The sequence below is a fragment of the Lutjanus erythropterus genome, chromosome 12 (assembly GCF_056507025.1).
Source record: "Lutjanus erythropterus isolate fLutEry1 chromosome 12, fLutEry1.hap2, whole genome shotgun sequence".
Lineage (NCBI taxonomy): Eukaryota > Metazoa > Chordata > Actinopteri > Lutjaniformes > Lutjanidae > Lutjanus > Lutjanus erythropterus.
In genome coordinates this window covers 14,725,695-14,745,703 of record NC_139328.1, presented here as the reverse complement: position 1 = coordinate 14,745,703, position 20,009 = coordinate 14,725,695, and the positions used below count along the sequence as shown (strand labels likewise).

General features: G+C 35.1%; 1 protein-coding gene across 3 annotated transcripts in view; it reads left to right on the top strand.

The window, feature by feature from the left end:
* st18 (ST18 C2H2C-type zinc finger transcription factor) overlaps positions 1-14,229 on the top strand; it is a 43,173-nt gene extending 28,944 nt beyond the window's left edge. For 2 of the 3 annotated variants that reach the window (XM_084732561.1, XM_084732562.1), the window contains exons 11-22: positions 760-959; positions 3,524-3,769; positions 5,465-5,574; positions 6,151-6,213; positions 6,523-6,591; positions 7,333-7,395; positions 8,146-8,226; positions 10,043-10,264; positions 10,429-10,517; positions 11,500-11,603; positions 11,706-11,852; positions 11,991-14,229. In XM_084732561.1, the coding sequence (XP_084588687.1) occupies positions 760-959; positions 3,524-3,769; positions 5,465-5,574; positions 6,151-6,213; positions 6,523-6,591; positions 7,333-7,395; positions 8,146-8,226; positions 10,043-10,264; positions 10,429-10,517; positions 11,500-11,603; positions 11,706-11,852; positions 11,991-12,131 (1,535 nt within the window). In that variant the 3' untranslated portion in view covers positions 12,132-14,229. The remainder of the gene's footprint in view (positions 1-759; positions 960-3,523; positions 3,770-5,464; positions 5,575-6,150; positions 6,214-6,522; positions 6,592-7,332; positions 7,396-8,145; positions 8,227-10,042; positions 10,265-10,428; positions 10,518-11,499; positions 11,604-11,705; positions 11,853-11,990) is intronic. The other variant, XM_084732563.1, reaches the window with a different exon arrangement.
* Positions 14,230-20,009: the final 5,780 nt, after the last annotated feature.

Here is a 20,009-nt window from a genome sequence, read left to right as displayed (position 1 = left end):
TATTTTCTTATATATAAAGAACATGATTTGTAGGCCAGAGAATCTCTGCAGCACTACAGGACTTTATTATAATGCTGTTTTGTCACACATTTTCCATCCTACACTTATTGTGATTTTGATAATATTTTAATTATTATTCAGTCCTGCAAGGTATTGAGGGTGAATAAATTGTCACATGTCTTAAGAATGGAGCCTTTGTTCTGACCACAAAATTAATAAACGTCCACAACAATTAGAGATCTACATGCAAATGTCATGTTTATCACTTAACAGGAATTGTATCAGTCTTTTTGTGTCAGTGGTTGTTGCTAAAACTGGGGCTGCAACAAACAATTATTTTCATTCTCAGTTAATCTGTCAATTATTTTGATTAATTAATGAGCTGTATGGTCTATAAAATGTGTAAAATGTCAATCCATGTTTCCTAAAGCCCATGATGACGCTCTCAAATATCTTATTTTGTCCACAACCCAAAGATATTCAGTTTAGGACTAAAGAAACCAGAAAATATTGACATTTAAGAAGCTGGAATAAGAGAATTTTGACTTTTTTTCCATTAAAAAAAAAGACTCAAACCAATTAATTGATTATCAAAATTGCTGGTGATTAATAATAATTAATTCATAATTGATTAATGGTTGCATTTTTAGCTAAAAAACACAAATATCAACTCCAAACATGTTTTTTATGTGCTGTTAAGTTGGGCGGAACACCTGGTGTCTCAGTAACTAAATTATTCGCTAATTATTTGTCTTTTAGCACCTCAGCAGTATCCTGGCTTCCTTGGTGCTCCAGGTGGCCGCTTGCCCACCTCTGGTCAGCACAGCCCGCCGAGTCAATTCAAAAAAGAAGACGGTCTCCAAGCCGCAGCAGCGACCGCCGCCATCCTTAACCTCTCCACTCGCTACCGGAAGAACATGGAGGCTGTCGCCGGCCGGCCCTTGGCAACCTCCACAAAGGTAATCAAATTAGACCACTTGGAAAGGTATTTAATGTGGTCATTTTAAAGGAACTCTGATTTGTGTATAAAAAGGGAAGACATCAAAAGACAGAATTTGGCAAAGGGAGCTTGGCGCTCTGGTGGCAGCAAAACAAGGAGGTTCCACTCCATAAAGCTTTAATGTACACAAATGAAAATTTGTGTAATCACATCAAAAGAAGAAATACAATCAGCCTTCTTTCCCAATTACAACTACTCGCATATTTTTTTAATAAAACATGTGGTCGTGTATTTTGTTTCGACATCAGCTGGCATGTAAAAACCCTGAACTGTTGTCTGAAACTGCATCTTGCCCGCTGCAGATGGCAGAGGATATTTTGCTTAGTTATATGATCCAGCATAGGCTGTGTGTCTACACCAGATAGTCTTTAAAAGCATTTTACTGGATTAAGCCAATCAGCTAAAGGAGTTAACATCTGAAAAGTTTAATTCACACCAAATCCAAACTCTTCTTGGAAACGTGTGCCGATCCAAAAACCTCTTCTGCTGTCATTATTATCTCCAACGCGGCGTGCATTGTGTTCAGCTTTTTTCCAAACTCACTTCATGATTAATATTGATCACATTCTGTGGGTTACATACGTGCACGCTGCACTGTAGATGATTCAAGGTTTCCACACCTACACAGCACAGATCCTTGTCTCCCAGCTTGTTGAGCCGAGAATGTGGCCTTGTACCAGGTACCAGCCCACTGAATGAATAAAACAGTGTTAGCAAGTTAATCATCTGTTCTCATTTACAGCTTAGTTGTCTTGGAGAGACGTACAAAATAAAGAACAGCTTTCAGGTCTGAAAAAAAGGGGACCATATTTAGAGTGTTATATGCTTTAACTTATCTGCATATGTATATATTACACGTTGAGATATCACACGATAAAAAGCACCAAACTGCTGGCCTTTAAAGCGTGAAAACAAGCAGATTTTAGTTATTTAATAATTTGAGATGCTTAAATTACTTCATTACTTAATAAAGAATAGCAAAAAAATAACAATTTATTTTTTTTTTTATTTGGAACTAATAACATTAAAATCTAAATAAATCTCCAAACATAGTCAACATTTCTATAAAAATACTCAGTTTGGCTCATTTTTTTTTGCAAATTTCCTCTGAAATAAATCCAACAGAACCAATTAAATCTCTATTATATCTGCTATCCCTATAATTGTTACCAAGTTGCAAAGTTCTTTCCAGGAAACTGGATGTATTGATGTAATTTTTAGAAATTTACTGACCTGAGTTAAACTGATACCATACCAAGGTCTCTCCTTAGAGAATATTAAAGAATAGCAAAAAATAAATTGAGTTTTAGTATTTTATTGGTTGCTAATAACATTAAAATCTAACTAATTCACATAAAGTAGTTACATTTTGTATAAAAATACTCAAATTTAGTCTAAAAGTAAAGTAGTCAGTTTTAGTCTGAAATAGTTAAAGTGGTCAATCTTAGGATAAAAAAGCTCAAAGTTGTCAAATTTAGTCTAAAAATGCTTACAATAGTCAAATTTATAGAAAAACACCAAATAGCTGGCCTTTAAAGTGTGAATACAAACATATTTTACTCATTTAACCGAGCAAGATGATTAAATTACATCATTAGTTAACCAATAATAGCAAAAAAAGAATAAAATCCTGACTTTTAGTTTTAGTTGCAGCCAAAAACAACATTAAACTCTAAATAAATCACAAAAATTCTTTCCACTGGTGTTATTTTGATTATGTACACACATCATCAAATGGCTGGATAATTAAAGTGGACAGCCACATCCAGTGTTCATGTAAATCATCCCCTTTAATTAATTTGAAAAGCTCTCCTTTGTTACAAAAAAATAATGATGTATAGGGTTTAATGAAACATATGCGTTGAATAATTGGTTTCATTTATGGAAAAGGATTTCAGCATTTAATGAGGTAAAACTTTTAATACCATAAAACAGCCATAAGTCATCATCATGCTATTGCGTTTCAGCGCAGATACGACAAACACATCTGTCAGCGGGGAAACTTATGCCACATTAAGCTTTTTAATTTTTGCTATAATAATGATGACCTAAAACCAGCATCCCCCCCCCCCAGCTGCCATCTTGGTTGTGTGTCCTAGAAAACAGATGACACAGCTGTCACTGAAAAACTACACACCAGTGATTATTTTTTTGTGTTCAGCAGAATTAACGCTGGCTTAGTTTGGTACTTTGTCTGGTGTGAGATAACCACTGTATGTATTATTTAAATACATTGTTTGTTTGCTCTGCGTTTCACGTCATTTTTCATGTTTACAGAGAAATGTTGCCGGGTTCAAGTTTACCATATCGCTGCTGTCATATTAATGAGACATCGTTCTGTTTTATTTACATTTCTTTTGGTGTAATTAGAAAATAGGGTCTATTTTTATCCCCTGATTCATTTGTTTTCATATGTTAGCACGCACTGCCGTGATATGCGAGGCACATTTTGTTTATTGTACCCCTCTACAACATGTTGTTTTATTCAATTAAGTGTTGAGGATTAAACATATTTGTCTTTAGGACATGCTCATAGAGGTGGACGAAAACGGCACCCTGGACCTGAGTATGAAGAAGAGCAAGGAAAATGTCAAAGCCCAGACAAAGACACCTTTGGACGACCCGCTGTCCCCTTCTGAGTCCACCATGGCCAAAGGCGGGAGCGTGCTCATCAGCCCCGCCTTCTACCAGCCGCTGTGTGAGAGAGACAGCTGGGACAGCCCCGTCCCTGTCAACTTCAGCAAAGCACACACTTTACAGGACACAGAGGTAAAAAAAAAAAAAACACAACAACACAACAACTGTCACTCTGAATGTAATCTGAAAATGTAAGATGTGAGTGGTGAAGAGTGAGAATTTGAGGGTCAAACAGTGCAAGGGTGTGTTATCATGTCACCAAACAAAGAAACCTCAGTTACACCAAGTGCAAATAAAGTGATTAGATAGTATTAGAACAAAAGTAAAAGACAAAGAGACAAGATGGAGAATAAGATTTCCTGAGTTTTCCTGGTAAGCAGGAGCCAGGAGTTAAAGAGGCCCCGTCTCTGAATTTCTCTAAAGTGTTTAAATGATTTGCATTTCTAAAAATTCTGTTTAGTCTTGCAAAGTGCGCAAATATATTTTGTGGAAGCTTCCTCTGAAATAAATGCAACAGTACTAATTATAGCTCTCTATTATTTCTATTATCCCTATAATTGTTACCAGGTTACACCGTTCTCTCCAGGAAAGTTGTTGTGCAATTTTTAGGAATTTACTGACCTGAAATGAAGTGATACCAGTTCATTCCCCAACATGAAGTTTTAAATGCTGTTTCAAATCCATCTCCTACTAACATGAATTAAAAAAAAAAACTGAATTTTCTATTTATGTACTTTCATTGTCACATTTAGTCTGAACATAGTCAAAGTAGTTGGCCTGGGAGCCACATGATTTTTCCAAGCACATGCTTCCATTTGCTCAGGTAGATTCTTAACATTTTAATTAATTCATTGATAATTCACATTTGCAAGTTAGTCTAACCAGACTATAAAGTAGTTCAATTAAGTCTAAAAATAGTTCAAATAGTCACATTTTGTATAAAATAGGTGAAGTCATCAAATTTTTGCCTGGCAGTAGTTTAAGTAGTCAAATTTTAGTCTAACATACTTCTATAATCTAAGAATATTGCTAATATAGTCAACTTTATTGTCTAAAAATAGTTTAATAAACAATTTTGGCTGGAATAGTGAAAGTAGTCAAATTTAGTCTAAAATACTCAGTCAAAGTGCTCATTTCTAGTCTAAAAACACTTGAAATAGTCAAATTTAAAGAAAGAAAAAAAGAAAAATAGTCACAGTAGTCAAATGTAGTCTAAATAACACTTTAATCCGCCCTAAAAAGTGTGGTTAAAATGCCCAGATTTCTAAAACAAAGCACAGACAACATCAATCTTAGCTATATTTGACATTTTCTAAGAAAAAGCAGTAGCTTCAGCAGTCAGATCTTTATGGCTATAAAATACTGCTGATAATCTGTACGTATAATTTCTTTCCCAAAGGCCTAAATGAATCTGAAAGTGTGTTTTAAAGGTTTTCTTGTCTTTATTTCACAGGTGGTATTATTATAGTTGATATGAGGAGTTATCACATTTGACCTGCTTTTAAATCATACACAACATCTGGTGACTGCACAGTCTTGTCTGTCTGTGCAAAAAAAAAAAGGAAATCCATACGTCATCGTGGCTATACATCATAAATACCGTGTGGATTAAGTGTGACTTTAAATGGATATATGGTTTACTACAGTATAAGTATCCTTAAGCATAATCTCTTTGCCTTGCACTCTAACCCCCAAGCCTTGTGTTTTAAGAGTATTACAGAAGGCTTTTCATTAATTATTCACTTTTAGGTCATTGCAGATCGTGGTCAGGTTTGATACTTTGGACAGTTATGGCCACGTTTTCACTTTTTCCTCCTTTCTCCGCAGGAGGATTACGACCACGTCTCCTCGGAGGACCAACACTACCAAGGAGACGGCAGCATGTTGAGTCCCAAAGCCAAGCTGCTATTACGAGACTCAAAGAAAGAGCTTTTGAGGTATGCCACGTTAAAGAACGATCTCGAGGCATCTTTATCCAGTCGAGTGTGAATAATGTGAGCTTCCCTTTTAGTTGGCAGATGGTCAGTATTAATAACGCCAAACCATACCTTTGTTTAAGTAGGACAGTTTGATTTAAGTGAGTCAAAACACGCTGAAACTCACTGTGTTACCTATCACTGTAACTGGTATGTCTACAGGTTCATGTGGAGCAGAAATGTATCTATTTGAAAGTGAGTTTTCTCCCTGTATGTCCTGTACAAGCTTACAACTCTTGACTCTTGTAGTTAGAGTGCATGCTCTGCTGCTCTTGAGAAAAATGTAGGACCCTCTAGTTTCCGCAGCACAGCACCCCCCTCAGTGACATTCAGAGACATTATTAAATTGAATGTTTAAGAGCAATATAACAATTTCTCTACTACTAAACTTCCCGCTGTACTAACTCTTATTTTTTTTCCTCTTTAATGCCCATGAAAAAGGTTGTCAGTGTAAAAGAAAGATTCAGTTCACAGCTCTGGCAAAGTCTGTGGGAAGTGGAGTAATCTGTGCATTAAGTGCTTTGTGCTCTCCTGCAGCTGTCCGACCCCAGGCTGTGACGGCAGCGGCCATGTGACGGGGAATTATGCATCACATCGGAGGTAGCGTAATTAATTACACTCTCATTAGCACCGGCTAGCAGATATATAGACAAGGGGAACAGTGCTGATTGTTTAATTATGTTGATTATTACAGCTGAAAACTTGTCACATCGCTAGTAGAGATTTTATATCATGTGTCATGTTTTGAAAACACTGTGACATGAAAAAGCTTTCCGGTGAAGAGGAAGTGGAATTGTGTTTTCAAGTAATTTTGTATAAATATGCATTGAGACATTGTATTAAGATTATTCAATTCAGCTGTGATCAAAGAGTGCATTAAAATGACTGTTAGCTCTTTATCCTCTCTAGTGTGTCTGGATGTCCCCTGGCTGACAAAACACTCAAATCACTGATGGCAGCCAACTCTCAGGAACTAAAGTATGTGTTTCCAACACTGTTATTGTTGCTAAAGGATTTTTCACGTTGAACTAGGCAGCTTGGGTCAATTCCTTTCCTTTTTCCTTTCCTTTTTTTATATTCCTCTCGTTTCCTTTCTTTTATTTTCATTTAATTTCCCTTATTTTCCTTTCTTTTCTTTTGCTTTTGACCTCCTTTTCTTTTCCTCTTTTCTTTTCCCCTTTCTTTTCCTTTCTTTTCATTTCAATTCCTGCTCTTTCTTTTATTTTATTTTCCTTTCCTTAAATTTATTTTCATCTCATTCAGATTATTTTCCTTTCATTTCATTTCATTTCCTGTTTTTTCTTGTATTTTTTCTTCCCTTTATTTGCCATTCTTTTAGTTCCTTTCTTTTCGTTTCATTTCCCTTATTTTCCTTTCCTTCATTTTCTTTTCTTTCTCACATTTTCCTTTCATTTCCTTTCTCTTCCCTCATTTTCATTTCTTTTCTTTAACTTTCCTTGGTTTCTTTTCCTTTCCTTTCCCTCATTTCCCTTTCTTTTCACTTCCTTTCCTTTCCCTTATTTCTTTTCCATTATTTCGCATCTCCTTATTTCCTTTCCTTTCCTTTTTCCGCTACACATTATGCATGATTTCTGTGTCCTCCACATGAAGTTGTTTGGTTTTTGTACTACCTCTCTGCATATTAGCATGAATCCACGGCTCTGCTTGCAGTCTTTTTGCTGTAAAAAGCACCTGGTCTCTGTGTCTCTCAACCTGCAGGTGCCCAACACCTGGTTGTGATGGATCTGGACATGTGACTGGGAACTATGCTTCGCACAGAAGGTAGCAGAGAAAAATCATCGCTGAACTGAGCATGAAATACATTTGTCAGATGCATGACATTCAAACAGATGGTGAAAGTCTCACTTTATGCTGCAAACATGCTGCACTTTTTGAATTCTTGTGTTTATTGATTTATTTGGCTGCCTTTTCATCTATCTATGCATTAATGTATCATTTTAAAATCCATGTGAATGCAGCTTTTCAGCATTTAAACACATAGTTATTTAGATTTATAGATTAAGATTTGCTTGAACATGCTTATAACATTTTGTTTTACTCTTAAGTAGATTGTTTCTTCATGTTAACCCTTTCTGTCTTTGTAGCTTGTGTTTATTGATTTATTTGGCTGCCTTTGCGTTTATCAATTTATTAATGTAACATTTTAAAATCTGTTTTAATGCAACTTTTCAGTGACTAAACATTTCTTTATTTAGATAAATAGATTTAGATTTGCCTGAACATTTCTGTAACACTTAATTTTTTGACTTTTAAATAGATTTTTCTTTCATATTAACCCATTCTGTTACCAATCATTTGTAGCCTGCCAGATTGTGTTTGGCTGCGTTTTCATCTGTTTATGCATTAATACATCATTTTAAAATCTGTGTGAATGCAACTTTTCAGTGATTACACATTTATTTATTTGGATTTATAGATTTAGATTTTCTTGAACGTGCCTGTAACATTTATTTTTACTCTTAAAAAGATTTTTCCCTCACGTTAACCCATTTTGTCTCCAATCATTTGTAGTTTGTCAGGATGTCCACGTGCCAGAAAGGGAGGTTTGAAGCTCACACCAAACAAGGATGACAAAGATGAGCAAGAGCTTAAGTAAGAGATTTTTTTTTAATTTATCATCCCTTGCTGTCATGTTTTTTTTTGTTTCAAAAACAAAACAAGAAAACATTGTGAAAATGCGTCATGCTTTTGTGCCCGAGGCATTATACCTGCAGGCCATTAAGTTAAACAAAGAAAATAATACTTCTCTTGTCGTGACATTAGTGAATTATTTTCTAAGGATTAGCAGCGTGTTTTTGTGGGATTTTTTTCAGGGTTTTGTATTTTTTCCTATTTTCTGAATGGAATATCTGGCTTATTACTCCGCACTGAGAGCTTTCTTTATAATTATAGTATATTAAGAAAACGTTGAACTGCCCGCTCTGATTGCAGTGCACTCATTTGCAGCTTAATCATTGTCTGTGAAAGTGTTATTGGAAAAAAATAATGTAATTGATTTGGAGTTTAAATCCAAAGTCAGATATATGAGCCCTTGTTTACTTATACATCTGGACACAGATTTTTTCTTTTTAATTACTAATGCAAGGCCATGAGCTTAGGAATTAGACTGGAATAGATCTCATACACATTAAGAGAGAAAGGGAGAGAAAGGGGGAGGGTAGCAAATGTAACCAGGATTATTGTAAATAGTGGGCCATATGGCATGCCTCCATTGTCCTGGTGCCTTGCATCAAGCCACCTACCTGTGCTAGTTGTAAGTAATGGGACTGGTGTTGTTTTGTCCTCTAAGTGCTGCTGCTGTGCTGTCGAGTAACAAAATGCTGAAACAGGCTTTTTGCAGCAGCACTCTACAGCATGTGTGCCATTTGTATCATCTCAGGTGACCTTTCACCTTTATCAATAAGGGAAAGGGTGAGCCACCTCCAAATTACATTCTTTCGCATGAGGGGATACATGACAATTATCTGTAATTCATGTCACTCCATTACTGACCTGCAGAAAACAGGCCTGAATTCCAACTGACAAACTCTTAATGACATTCAGCGTGAGTTGTGCTTTATGTTTTCAAGCACAAATATCAGCAACCCTCAAAACGCAGAGTGCTCGCTCTACCTCAAAGTTTTAGTGGATTAGTAACTTATAGTTAATGCGATTATTTCTAGTTTTGGCGACTTTATTTTTAATCAGCATTTGGCTGGATTAATCAACTTAATGGTTAACAAATCTTCCGGTCTAGTTATTGAAAGAGAGATTTTTTTAATGATGTGGTTGTTATTTTTTGAGCAGTTAAATGTCTTTGTTTTGTCTGTAGCATGTAAAAATGTTATTAAATGTAATTCTGATAAATATCTAAGAGATATTAGAGTAGAGAGAAAAAGACAAAAAAAACTACCCTACAATATATAAGCTTGCTAAAATTAGCAGTAAAATGCAACATACACATAAATGCTGCAGTAATATGAATCAAAATACAGTATAGTTAATAGTAAAACACTGACAGGGACCATTTTACCGCACAATGAGTACTTTAAGTAAATTTTGCTAATTGCAATATTGTAGGGTGACTATCGGTGCTTTAACAAAACATAAACACACTGAGATTTTTGATAAATAATCATATGTAATGAGGATATAATGACTAAGTGGGTAAAGACAAATAATAGAACAGCTAGCATGATCCCAGAAGTTCAGAAAATGACATCACTTTACTGTAATGCAGCCTTTAAAAAACAGGAAAAGACAACACTCATGCCTTATCACGATATCCTAAATCTAAGATCTAATCTAATATCACAATATTGATATACTGCACAGCCCTGATCCAAGTTAGTTACATCTTTTCACTCTGTGAATCAGCAGTATTTGCAGGTTTACAACATGTACGACTCCTTGTCTGTCTCTCTGGTAGGTGTCCAGTAATTGGATGTGACGGACAGGGCCATATATCGGGAAAATACACATCCCATCGCAGCGCAGGCAGTTGTCCACTTGCTGCCAAAAGACAGAAGGAGTCGTCCATCAATGGGCTGCCCTTTGCCTGGAAGGCCAATAAACAGGAACTGCCCCATTGTCCCTTGCCTGGCTGCAATGGCCTTGGACATGCCAATAATGTGTTTGCCACTCACAGAAGGTGAGGTCGCCTGTCCTCCATTTTATCTCCAAACAATGCTGCCGGTCGACATGTTGCATTCGTACAATCGCACCTTTTACTCTCATTCACCGTGTCTGTTGATGCTAAAGTTTGTGTGTTTATTCTCCAACCTAAAACTTGTCATTTATGACCTGCTGAACTAGCTTGTCGGGTTGCCCACTGAACGCACAGAGTATCAAGAAAAAGCACACAGAAGAAGAGATGATGACTATCAAACTGAAAACCAGCAGTGGTAAGCTAACCCGATACCAGAATTTTAAACTTTGATACAATACTAGTTAAAAAAAAAAAAAAAAAGATACTCAATATCTCTTTCAATACCACAGCAACAAGAAAAATCTAGGCACAGATTTTTTTGTTTGTTTAATTAACAACCTGCACAGAGTGCTGGTACAAAAAAACGTCACTGAACACTGTCTGGTTTTGCTATATTGCAAGTAGGGCCCGACCGATATATAAGTTGACTGATATAATTAGCTCCATATTCACTCACGGCCCACAGAACCACGTCAGCCTATATCAATATAAGCATATATGTTGTCTAATATGCACATATATGATGTTTTTTTTTTTTTTTACAAAACATATTGCAGATTGTTTTTATTTGTTAGCTTTGTAGGCAGCATTCTATGTATATCTGATCCTTTTTCTTAATACAGATTGAATATATTTTGCTCTATTTGTGTTTTTTTAAAATTCATAATTATTAAAAATAAAGTGAAAGTTAACTGTTTCAGTGTAATTTCAAACAGTAACTAGAATTGTTAAACTATAAATATGCTGCCTCCAGTACATTGTCACAAACGTTAATCAAGTTTGAGGGATTATTACAAAAAATATGTGTTTAAGTATATATACTGTATATTATATTCTGTATGAAGAATAACGGCCAATGTATGAAGATCGGAATCCTTGTACTCCCTTGGCATCGTCCACAAAAACCCAGTATTGGTCGCGCCCTCGCTGCAAGCCAAATTTCAGACAGAATGATAAAGACTGAGCACTAAAATAATTTTTATAGCTTTGATACTTCCGACACTATAACTAATGGATATTGTATCGTTTTAAGCATGTGGTATTGAAAACGTATTGAAGTATCAATACCTTACTCTGACATAGTGTGGTATGTAAATACAGTTACATGTATCCTGGCTCAGAAAATATCTATATTTCCAGTCTAAACGTGAAAAATTCAATGATATGCTTCAACGCAGGTGTTGAAAAAAAGGAAGATATTCAACATTTGGATCATGAAATTAAGGAATTGAATGAATCCAACATGAAAATAGAAGCAGACATGATGCAACTCCAAACCCAGGTAAATATCCACTCTGACGAGTTTATTATTTTAAGGACAAAAGGTGTGAGATCTTCGCTCGCTCAATTTAGACAAATCTGTTTTTGTTTTTGTACTCGAAAGCAGATCTCGTCTATGGAATGTAACCTGAAGACAATTGAAGAGGAGAACAAGATGATCGAACAGCACAACGACAGCCTCCTGAAGGAGCTCGCTCGCCTTAGCCAAGCTCTCATTAACAGTCTAACAGACATTCAGCTGCCTCAAATGGTACAGTAAGCCTTGACCACAGCCTCCACTACAACTCATTATATTTCTAACCTGTCCTGGAAGAAATCTCATTTTCTATGAATTGTCATTTTCTGCTTGTGCTGTTTTCACTAATAGTCAAACATGTTTTCGTTGCAGGGACCCATCAGTGAGCATAATTTTGAAGCCTATGTGAACACATTAACTGATATGTACAACAACTCGGAGCATGAATACTCTCCAGAGTGCAAGGCCCTCTTGGATAATATCAAACAGGCTATTAAGGGCATCCATGTTTAAGCTGTAGAGCTACCAAGAGGTTTCTTTGACTTGGGATAATGGCACTAGATAGCTCTATTTTACTGAAGAGTGCTGGCTTGGCTGCATGTATAAGACAAGGCTTTTGGAAATGTGTTTGGCATTTCCCGGTAAATACACTGCACTGAGAATATTACCAGCCGGATTTGTAATGCTTTTACTGTTTTTCTGCATTCACTCGATATGTTTATCCTGGTGAGATTTTTACCCCCTCTTGCACTTAATTATTTTGTATGGTTTGCTTGATTTTAATCTGTATGTGTTCATGTCATTCTTATATTATCGCTATTTATTATTATATTTGTTCATCAGTGTATTTATTTCCTCGATTTTTATTTATTTCTAGAATTGTAAATGCTTAATATTTGAGAAATCTGTTTGACTTTCTGCACATTGTAAATTACATAGAAGCACATTCCAATTTTCATGGCATACTTTCGCCATCTAGTGTTGAAAAACGTATATTATTATGATTATTATTATTATGATTATTATTATTATTATTATTAGACCATGAGTTGGATCTCCCTTCAAAGTAAAAATCTACCAAAACAACTAATATTTTTAAGCATTGCTTTTTCTTTGTTTATTGGAAAACTGAATGTATGGTAAAGACAAAGTGAACACTGACTTAAAGAAAAAAAAAAAATGCAATGCAACTGTACTGTACCTGTTTTTTCTTCTTAACCAATAACAGCTGAATGCAACCAGGAAGTGACACTGAGCAAAAATGCAACATCATTCGGTGAACTGAATGTCAGATAGCGTGCCACAACACGAAGAGTGCAACAAAAATCAAAAAATCCACTTTGTCAAGATGTCTTTTTTTTAAATATAGATATTAAACTGCCTTCTGTGCACACACTTTGGAGTGTGCATATAGTATGTGCCTAAATGTATATGAATCCATAAAAATATACGAGTACTATGTTTTGTGGTAGGACAGTATTAATGTGGATGGTGTCTAATTTATTATACAGTACAATTATTTTCATAGGAGGATTCCTGATGACTGTTTAAATACCGTTGTCTCAGTAGCTGTAATCTCAGAGTCAGGTTTTGAAATATCACGACTGAGATTGAAAAAGTCTGGTGTTTATTTTAACTTTTGCTAGCATGGAGAGGGGAAAAAAAAGGAAGGAGTGAATTTAAAAAAAAAACAAAACAAAAAACATCTACTCCTGTTTTATCTTAAACTGCTTACAAGCCTTAACATTTCAACCAGTCTTACAGTTTGAATATTCTTGTAACGCTTGGGGCAGATTTGAATAGTAGCTATTTCAAAACCGAGCTGACTACCACTACAACTCATATTTCCGTTTCAATCATTAATAAATACAAAAAAAAAAAGGAAAAAAAGAAATGAAAACATAGACAAATGATAGTTGTTGGCTAATCAGTTGTTTGTTTGCATCAATTGCACTTTTGTATTTTCAGTTATTTTGTATTTTTAGTTCACCACACTGCCCTTGACTTCAACAAAAAGAGGGGACACCGAAATAAAAAGGTCTCAATTTTACATAAAAGTTAATCTTAAGATAAAAAAAGACACACTAATCCATTTGAGCAATACATTTTTAATTTCTGCAAAAATAAGAAGTCAAAGACATGTAGCCGAGGAGGACATTTTGAAGAAACAAAAAAAAAAAAAAAATCTAACAGCAAAAGAGCCAAATTACAGACAAATAAGACCCTATTTTATCCAAATACTCAATATGTTTTAAAGAATTTTAAAAATTTGAATCACATTCTTTAAACCTAACAATCCTTTATTTATAATTTCTTATATTTAATTCCTCTACCACACATTGTTTGCTCAGGAAGTTTTGTGAATAATATTTATTTTTTCCCTGTTAGTATTTGATGTTTTGTATTGTGAAATGCTTTTTTGTGGAACGATATTAGTATGATATGAAATTGTATTGTATTTTTCTTTTCTTTTACATTAAAATGTAATGCTTTTTTTCAGTTGGAGTAGTTTGTAAATTGAAACTTCCTATTACTTTTACTATTTCATAATAAACAGATATGCGCTGTGTTGTACAGTTTGTGTATGGTAGAAATAAACTTTTCAAATGGTTGTGTGGTTTCTCTCAGCTTCAGCCAGTCACATGTAAACACAGTTAAGTTTCCTTATGCATTAGCATCACCTTGTGGTCATTTGCGGGTATTACATGTAGAGTAACAGGGAGTGGTCACTGGAGTCAAGATACCATTGACAGTTAAAGCTGCACACCAGCTGTTGGGGTTAGATATCACCATAATTGTGACCTAGAGGTTCAAAGTGCTGACCGTGTGACTGCAGCATCTCAGGTTTGAGTCCAGCTGGTGACCTTTTTTCTTTACATTTCATCTCACCATCTCTCTCCAAAAACATACTTCAAATAAATGAAAATATAATGTACACAGTGGAACCTTCTTCAATGTATTCAGTTTACAGCTGCAACTGAGGATAATTTTCTATTATCAGTTATTTCATGGATTAACTGATTAATCATTTGGCCTGTGAAGTACCAATGTGACGTCTTAATTATTTAGTCTAACCAACAGTTCAAAGACATTTAGTTTACTATCACATAAGCAGTAGAGGAATGTAACTAAGTACATTTACTTCAGTTTGAGATTCCTGTACTTGACTTGATATTTTCATGACATGCTACTTTATACTTGTACTCAACTACATCTCTGAGGCAAATATTGTTCTTTATACTCAGGAGTTTGGAGTTTACTTCAGTTAATAGTTACTTTGCAAGGTTAGATTATTGATAAAATATAAATCAATTTATAAATTATAATGTATTATTATAAATTAAGCTTCAGCAGTATATAGAGTAGTTGAAATTAGCTCTACCTTTGCCAGCTCCAAGATTTAAGTGATACATTAACAGGAGAATAATTAGTTCACAAATATATTAGATGGGCCATTCTGCCTAATCAATACTTGTACTTTTTGTACTCAGAATATATTGTGATGCCAATACTTTGGTACTTTTACCTAATTAAGATTTGAATACAATACTTTTAATTGTAACAGAGTATTTTTACACTGTAGTATTAAGTGGTTAAAGATCTGAATATTTCTTAAACCACTGTACATAAAACAAAGACGGGTCATTTTTACTTAAAAGATAACCTAAATGATCATTCAGTTATCAAAATAAAATGTCCATCAATAGACAAAATGATTAATCTACTAATTAGTCTGTTTCTTACTTACATAACTTTATTAATCCCTGGGCAGACAGGACACAACAGACACCATATGTAACACTAAGACACAAACTAATCAAAGTTGATATTAACATAACTCAGGTGCCTGCTTAGGACTATAAATTTATGTCTATCTATCTATCTATCTATCTATCTATCTATCTATCTATCTATCTATCTATCTATCTATCTATCTATCTATCTATCTATCTATCTATCTATCTATCTATCTATCTATCTATCCAATCCCTGTTTTTCAAGACCTGGCCAAGACAGCCAGCAGAATGAAAGAAGAAGAAGTAATTAAAACAGATACAAAACAAAACAGACAGTTAGACTATATAAGATCTCAAAGAATAAAAGTGCAGGACAAACCATGCATTTAATAATATCAGTTTAAGCATTTTACACCCTAATGGTTTAATCTCCACATCTTTTAAAATGGATTCAAAAGTATTTATCTCAATCAGTCACTTAATAAATAAAAGGCCGACCAAGTTTCTCCACACGAAAAAAATAATTCCAGATAATGTCAACACATATCTCAAGAAACAAGGAAGCATCAAATGTAATTCTAACGTTTCACAGCTGTGGGCACAAAAGATCTTCAACAAGATCTTCTTTTGATGTTCTTCACATTTACAAGACTAGAGGGTCGTCAAACACTAAGAACTATAACTATAACTATAAAAAAAATGTTGTAAAAATCCTTCTAACTCAAGTGGAAGGTGTAGTCACACATAACTATACAGTTGGAGTCCAGACCTTGAGTTAGAGTGATTTTTACAGTGATATTTTTATAGTTATAGTTAAGTTCTTGGTGTGGATGGCCCTTAATAAGACCATCAAAAAGGACCTTTGAACTGACCTCTCCTCCTTTTGCTTTCCTTGAAAACCTTTTCTAATAAATCAGGAATCAAACCAGTTATAGAAGCAGACGATGTATTCACTGACCTCCAACCATGTGAGAAATAAGAGTCAGCATATGTCAGGTGCCGCTGATACACAGGCATTGTATTACTAAGATAATAAAACTGTTTGATTTGTGGCGTAGCAACAACACAGCACTCAGAGTATGACACTGCTGGCTTGACGTTACCACAAACATAATTCCCATCATGCCACACAGGGCCCAGACTTCCTGTAATGTATATGCTGTGTGTGTGCAGACTGTGAGAGTGGGTGCAGATATATAAAGCAGCATGACAGCGGCCACATACTGATACTGTACACACTCTCAGGGTGTGACCTCAGTTAACTCTGCTGTAGTAAACAATGTCTGTTTACATTCTGGCATAATAATATAGAGGGCTGCAAAATATCTGGTTTCATGGAAGAAATAAGTGTGACCGAGTCCAGGTCTCTGCGTTTGTGTGATGCAATAGAATAGCTTTATATATTTTAGGCCTCACCTACTGTTGAGGACACTGAGGTCATGTCCTAATTCAGTACTCTGTTTTACCTGAGGAGGAATTTACACAAGCTACTGTAGTCAAGTCACATCAACCTACAGTGCCAAATCATAACAAATGTCATCTCAGGACACGTCTCATATGGAGCGGACGACACTAGGGCTGAGTGATTTTGAAAAAATATCTAATTGCTATTATTTAAACAGATATTACAATTGAGATATGATTTATGGTGATAGAGGGGATGATCATTTTTACATAATCATTTTAATTTTCATTGAAAAACATTATTATGGTGTGATTTCCCACAGGGATCTGTACCAAACAAAGATTTTTCCTTAAGTCTGTAGAATATGATGTTTTGTCATGTTGCCTTTAACAAATATCACACCTCCTGTGATCTGAAAAATGTTGCAATTTCAATTAAATAAATTTAGATTAATTGTTCAGCCCTGGCCTAGACAGTACTCTTTATAATATTATACATTATGCATTAAAAAGATGTTTTTTAAGCTTACTGTTAACCGCTTAACTTTTATAGAGTCACTATCTTTATTATTATTTTTAGACCTAAGAAAAGGACATTTAATAATGTAAACAAAGTAGAAGAGCTTAGTATTTCACCGTTGTATTCCTGGCAGTGTGGATAAAACTCATGACTATAATATGAAACAGTTCAAAATCAGAGACTTTATGTCCTTTTTCGGTGGTTAGTCAAAGTGGGATGCAACTAACGATTATTTTCATTATAAGCTATTGGTTGATTATTTTCTTAAATAATCAGTTTGTTGTTTGGTGCATAAAATGTCAGAAAAGGGCTGAAAAATGTCAGTCAGCACTTCCCAAATCTCAAAATGATGAATGTCCTCAAATGACATTCAGTTCATGTTGCAGAGAAGTAAAGAAACTAGAAAGTATTCACATTCATCAATTGGTGGTAAGTTTAATAGTTAATAACTAATCGATTAACTAATTAATCATTGCAGCTCTATTCTTTATATAAGATATTATACACTGTACACAATATTTTTTAAGCTTACTTTGATTTCATAGTCGTTATCTTTAATATTTCACTATTTTTTACTCCTAAAGAAATTTTATGGCCTTTTTTGGCTGGTTAGTCAAAGTTCCTTGGTGGGGTTGGTGAGACTCGTGGCCGCAGTATTCCTAAAATCCTGGCTACAGCCATGGTTTCATGCATCACATACTAATTATGATGCTAAAAACAGGCCATCCTTAGATTGGAGTTCATTAGTCATGACCACGCGTGACCCGACTGATGACCCCGGATGAGACAGTGCAGTATTAAATTACTTAAAACTTGAATGAGCCTATGTTAAACAATCTGCCACCTTGTGTAATTTGTGGTCATGTAAGTAGGGCGCAATCTGTGTTATGCAATGAAACTGCTGACTGAGGAAGTAAACAAACATGTCAGGACGACCTGCAGGAGAACAAGTGCTCACGTTGCAAAAAGTGGTCACGTATATCGTCACAAAAACACTCACGATAAAATAAAGTGAAAGCAAAACATTCAGCCATGAATGCTGGTGGACTTGTGGAACCACTTTGGCAACAAGTAGTTTTGTGCAGAGATTTTACTCTTAATCTTCTGAGTAAATAACTACTATCCTCAGTCTTTAACAGGCTTTAACTGCATGTCTAAAACACCTCCATAGCCTGAGCAAAGACACTGAAAACAGGGTAAATGCTGCTTTGGTTTGAAGTTTTTTTTTAGCACTGATGTTCCTCCTAAAAAAAATAAGCAATCTGTATTATTCTTATAAGATGAGGTGAAGTGAGGTCCCTGAAACCTCAGCTCAGACCTGCATGTGTGTGTGTCTGCTGACCACGACTGCTTCCTTTATTAAACCTGGTGATCGTCCATTCCCACACTTCCAGAACAGGCCAGAAAACCAGCTGCAGGCTAAATTTAGGTCTTTCCTTCAGGGAACTGTGTGAGGTTACAAGGTGGGTGAAGCTTTCCACGATCTTTCCAATTTTGTACTCTCTTGTTAAAGGAAATAATAATGAGCAGGACTGTCACAGTGGGCCAGCCATATTATTCCTGCACTATTTCTCACTGAATGTTTTTGGTCCACTTTTATCTGCAGATAGATTTTTTTTTGGTATTTCTCTCTTTGCACAGAAATGCATTTATTAGAGTAACTATATTTCATTGTGAACAACACACACATGTCCTCTACCAGTATTAACAGTTTTGGTTAAATGAGTTGGATGCAATCAGAATGGAAATTTACACTGTGTTGTGACTTTTGCCCCTCTCTGTTGGAACAAAAGAAATACAGCTGTGGCTTGAAAGTAATGGTTCCACAAAACAAGTAAGTCCTCAATATTTCTAGCATACAATGGTCATTAATGCGTCAGTTACTCCTCCATGCAAATGACCATGCTACTCTCAGATCAGTTTATCATGCTAAATGCCACACTTGTCTGAAATTCGTCTAATGTGTCAAAACTCACCTTATGTCTGTAATAACCTCTGACTGACTGTCCCTCAGATAAAATATTCTCTAGCACACACATCTGGACTGATGTGATCTCTGTTGGTTTTCCTCACCCTAACCCTGGTTTTACCTGCAAATATAATGAGCAAAGACATACATCTTTAATAATAGCAGGACAAAAGTGACATCATGTTACTGTCACCCCTTTCCTTTTTACTGTCCAAGTTATAAAAAAACAAGTTAAAACAAAACAAAACACCCCCCCCCCCCCACAGTTTTTTCTATTGTAAGTGTGGTAGATCAGCCTGATTTTCAGATGTGGACTCAACAACAGTGACAACAACTGACAGGATCATACTTTGAGTGGACTGTATGGACGGCATGTTTGTGACTTTTGTGTCCATGTTGTACCCATCCCCTTCATCCTTAATTTCCCAGCTCTGTAATTTCAAATCTGACAACAACAACGGTTATTCTCTGTAATGGATGTAGTTTTCTCTGTAGTGCAGTACACCACTTAATTAAAAATATAATTGGCTAGATTTATGTCAAATAATTTTAAATAAAAAACTACTGATACAGCAAAATCTCAGTCTGAATTTCAAAATATTGAGAAACTTTCTAGAAATTATGACTTAGTATCTCAAAAATAATTACTTAATATCTCAAAATAATTACTTAACATCGCATAATATTTATTTAGTATTTTAAAATAATGACTTAACATCTTTAAAAGACTTATTATCTTAAAATAATGACTTTTGTTATCT